This window comes from Quercus robur, chromosome 9 (assembly GCF_932294415.1).
Source record: "Quercus robur chromosome 9, dhQueRobu3.1, whole genome shotgun sequence".
Lineage (NCBI taxonomy): Eukaryota > Viridiplantae > Streptophyta > Magnoliopsida > Fagales > Fagaceae > Quercus > Quercus robur.
The window spans coordinates 5,580,205-5,584,774 of record NC_065542.1 but is presented as its reverse complement, the minus strand read 5'-3'; the positions used below and the strand labels follow the sequence as shown (position 1 = coordinate 5,584,774).

The window sequence follows — 4,570 nt, the reverse complement described above, 5'->3', positions numbered from 1 at the left end:
TCTTGGAATTTCACTTCTTGGAATAACAATACTAATGGCAGAAGCCATAGATAAATTATAACGTGCCTTGTAGATTCCCTGAAACATACCGACCACGATGTTAGAAATATATATATATATATATATAGAGAGAGAGAGAGAGAGAGAGAGAGCTGAGCATATCCTGACAGCATTGTAAAGAACATGTCAGTCCAGCCTTGATTCTCAGCCAATCTAAAGCAATTGAAAAGATAAAGACGTGTCTGGTGTAATACATTTGGTAATGTTTCCAATGAGGTACAATCCTCCGCAAAAACATTTGCTGTGCTTGACGGAAGTTGTGGCAATGAACGAAGCCTCATGCAATTCCTCAAATAAATACAATTTAAATCAGATAGCTGAACTATACTTCTTGGAAGGCATTCAAAATTATTTCCACTTAGATTTAGATGTTGTAGAGAGGATAAGTAACCAAAAATGCAAGGGATTGTTAGAAGATTGCAATCACTCAGATCCAAAATCACTAAAGTACGCAAATCTGACAAGGCATGCAATAAAAAACTCATAGGTTGTAAGAAACTAGTAATGTATATATGGTTGATTTGCATTAAATTTCGTTCTAACTTATTATCAAAAAAATTCAAAACTAGTTAATTAAAAATTGGGATTTATTCTTTTAAGGAAAAATTTGTACAAGGTGGTAAAATGAAAATGGCATAGTAAGCTAACACTAAGCGGTTTAAGAAACTCACAGGCTATAGATGTCCTGTAAACAATGTTGTGGACAAGGAAGATTCCTTTGTATCATGGCCTGCTTTCTCTGGAGAAAAAAAAAGGGTTACCATAGGCCCAATAGGAAGCTACAGGGTCTTTGTAAGGATGACTTACCTTCATTAGAATCCTTGCGATCAGAATTAGCATGAGCCCATACATTAATTCTCTATCTTTCAATCCTTTTTGAGTGTGGGACATCGTTAGAGCTGCCTTCACCACTAGCTCCAACCCCCTCATATTCATCATGGCTTCGCTTCAATTTGATTCCTCTTGTTGAATTGTGATGATCATCCAAACCCTCGTAAGGAGTGATGCAAGTGCTATTGTTGGATTGAGCTGATAGCATTTCTCTGATGTCTTCCATGTCTTGTTCGTATACTACACGAAACCCTACTTGATGAAAACACATGTTTGGATTATCCCATCCAAATCTAACCTCCATCTGTATGAATCCATTCTCATCAATTTGATCCAATTTTGCTCTCTCATACTCACTAAACACTTGAGAGGGAATATAGGACATCCAAAGTTGATCTGATTTAATCTTAACAGATCTAAGGCGATAGCCTACATTAAAGCTTGAGACATGATGTTCATTGGATAGAATTACACAATTCAAAATATTCCCAAAATTGGGGCATGGCATAGGCAAAGCACACACAGTGATTCCAATCCACTTATTTTCGTTATGATGAGTAACTTGTGCAATGACTGTATCCCCCACACTCTGATGCGTAAACCATTTCGGAATTTCACACCCAGGAATCACAATATTAAAGACACCATCGTTGTGGAATTTTATAGATTTCTTGCAGATTTCCTGAAACATACAAACCATGATATTCAGAATTGATATATATATATATATATAGAGAGAGAGAGAGAGAGAGAGAGACCTCATGAGCTGTCAATAGCATTCCCAGCACGTTAGAAAACATGTCACTCTGACCAGCCAATTTGAAGCAATTGATGAGGAAAAGACTTGTATATATGTCATGTGATTTAAATCCATTTGGAAATGTTTCCAATGAGGTACAACCATTTGCTTCAACCTCAGAAATCGTTGATGGCAATTGTGACAATGAACGAAGTCTTGTGCAATTGTTTAAATCAATACACTTCAGTTTAGATAGTTGCACCATACTTTCAGGAAGGCAACTAAAGTGATTTTCACTTAGATATAAATTGGTTATAGAGGATAAGTTTCCAATATCATTAGGGATTTTTTGGAGATTACAGTCCCTAAGGTCCAATCTCTTTAAAGAATGCATACCTAAAAAGGAAGGCAATAACAAGCTCACAAGATTTATGCTTCTTCTTAGCATTAAATCCACGGGGAAAAGCTTATTCCATATATTAGGTGGTGGCCCTTTACATCCCCGAAGAGATAGTTCTTTAAGATTCTCTAACGTAACAACCGAGGAAGGCGGCTTTCTTAAAGTAATTCCACTTGCATTGAGCTTCTCTAGACTTTCAACATTCCATAGCTTCTCCGGTAGACCGTCAATCTTCAAGCATCCAACCAAATTAATATCTTTAAGTGACTTGAAGCTACAGATGATACTAGGAAGACACACAAGATTTTTGCAATCTCTTAAATGCAATGAATCAAGGTTAATCAAATGTTCAATTGAAGAGGGAAGTTTTGTAATTGCAGTGGCATTTAAGTGAAGTTTTGATAAGCGTTTCATATTTCCCATAAATTCTAGAATTCTCTTGATTTTTGAACAACCAGAAAGAATGAGAATTTCAAGAGACTCCATTTCAAACTTGCTTGGAAGACATCTAAGGCTTTTGCAGTTTTCTAGATCAAGAAGAGTAAGCCTTCTATGAACCATAATAGACGGGTGAACCTCACGTAACTTTATACAACCATTAAAAACTAGTTTCTCAAGATTGGGAACTTTGGTGAAGTCAGGGGTTGCAATGAGGTCTAAGGAATTGTTCAATTTAATGAACTTTAAATTGTCCAAGCACTGTTTAAATACCAAAATATATAGTAGAAGAGTTAGATTTAACAAACCTTAAAATTAATAGAAAATTAAAAACAAAGTTGTATTAGAGTACTTAAATCACAATCTTACCTTTTTATCTTTCCAAAGCCGTTCAATTTTACTATCCAACAAGTGAAGCCCAACAAGCTCATGTGGTTCAAAATTTGATGGCAAAGATTTTGAAGGATACCCACTCCAATCAAGAAGTCTTAAGTTATTAGGAAGATGTTTGGGGCCATGCTGAAGTTTAATATCATGAATCATAAGCAATTGAAGGTTAGGCATCTTTGAAAAGGCTTCAAGATTCCAATGTGCGTTTTCTAATTTATGTAGTTCACCAAATTTAAGGACAAGTCCTTGAGTTGCTTCCATTTCCTAATAATAAAGAAAAATGAATGAGTTAGTTGCAAGATATATGATTATTAGAGTTGTTCAAATTTCAACTTCTTTGAATAACACGATAAGGTATATTATCTAGACAATCTCTTACCGTATTTTTCATCAACACATTGCGAATGTCCTTGTATAGCCACAATTTTCTCCACTTTCCAGGTTCTTCGGGATAATTTCGACGAACTATGTCTTGTCCCATTTTTTGTAGTAAGTCATGCATCCAACATGTATTTCCATAATATTTTAAGAGAGACCTTTCATTGAGAACCTTTAATCCAATTTTAGGGTGAAGGCCAAGACAATCAAGTATTTCTACCATATAATCTTTTTGCTTCATATTGAAGAAACATACGATATGTAGAAATATTTCTTGTTCTGTATGCTCAAGTCCACCAAAACCTATTTCAAGTATTTCAATAATTTCTTTTTTAGGATGTTCTTTCATCATATCTAATGCATCTTCCCATTCCTCCTTACTCCTGTCATACAAAAAAGAACCCAAAACATCAATAGGTAAAGGAAGACCTTTAGCATAGTCTACAAAAGATGTGGACAAGTCTAGATAATCTTTGGGAGGATGATATTTATTGAAGGCCTTCAAACTAAAAAGATGAAGAGCCTCATAATCATTCAATTCTTGAGCCTCATATATTCCATGTACCTTATGCCTTGTCAACAAATGTTCATCTCTTGTTGTTATGATGACTCTACTACCTAAACCAAACCATTTAGAGTCCCCAACTAACTTTTCTAGCTGATTGAATTGATTTACATTATCAAGAACAAGAAGAACCTTTTTATGACATAACCTATTCTTGATCATATGAACTCCATCATAATCATCCCTTATATTCACACTATCCTCCCTCAAAATCTCACAAATAAGTTTCTGTTGTAATGGAAGTAACTCACATTTTTCAGATCCACCCCTAACATTAGCGATAAAACAACCACCTTCAAATTCATTAAAAACCTTGTCATAAACAACTCTAGCAAGAGTTGTCTTACCAATACCCCCCATCCCACAAATCCCAATAATGCGAACATCATTTGATCCTATGGCTAAAAGCGACATCAATTTCTCCACTCGAGAATCAATTCCTACTAAGCCGTTGGTATCTTTGGGGAACAACGAACTCAATTTAAGTGATATCACTTTAATAATACCTTGGATAAATTCTGACTCAGGCCTGCAAAGAAGAATGACAATTAAGCAATGTGATTTCATTTCCCCACATCCACTCCCCTGGGCCGTGCTTAAAAACAAAAAAAAAAAAAAAAAACGTGTGTGTCTATATATATATATATATTAACTATTAAAAGTTGACAGCTGATAGTTTTTGTTCAAATAGGGACTTCTAGTCGTAAAGGTCCTATAAGGGGAATAATAAGGTTGAAAGACGTTCACATTAGAATATATGTACACACCG

General features: G+C 35.1%; 1 protein-coding gene across 1 annotated transcript; it reads right to left on the bottom strand.

Annotated features, from left to right (window-relative positions):
- Window positions 1–1,143: 1,143 nt before the first annotated feature.
- LOC126700622 (TMV resistance protein N-like) lies at window positions 1,144–4,215 on the bottom strand. Its single transcript, XM_050398839.1, has 5 exons — window positions 3,238–4,215; window positions 2,838–3,122; window positions 1,650–2,729; window positions 1,415–1,573; window positions 1,144–1,320 (listed from the first exon to the last, which is right to left on the bottom strand). The coding sequence occupies exons 1-5, from the start codon at window positions 4,213–4,215 to the stop codon at window positions 1,144–1,146; spliced, it is 2,679 nt and encodes an 892-aa protein (XP_050254796.1).
- Window positions 4,216–4,570: the final 355 nt, after the last annotated feature.

Excerpts from the sequence above, each read along its gene's own strand:
- LOC126700622 (XM_050398839.1), bottom strand. The coding sequence starts at position 4,215 with ATGTCGCTTTTAGCCATAGGATCAAATGATGTTCGCATTATTGGGATT. Across the intron at positions 3,123-3,237 it reads ATGTGTTGATGAAAAATACG|GAAATGGAAGCAACTCAAGG; the intron begins GTAAGAGATTGT and ends CTTTATTATTAG. Across the intron at positions 1,574-1,649 it reads TGCTATTGACAGCTCATGAG|GAAATCTGCAAGAAATCTAT; the intron begins GTCTCTCTCTCT and ends TGTATGTTTCAG.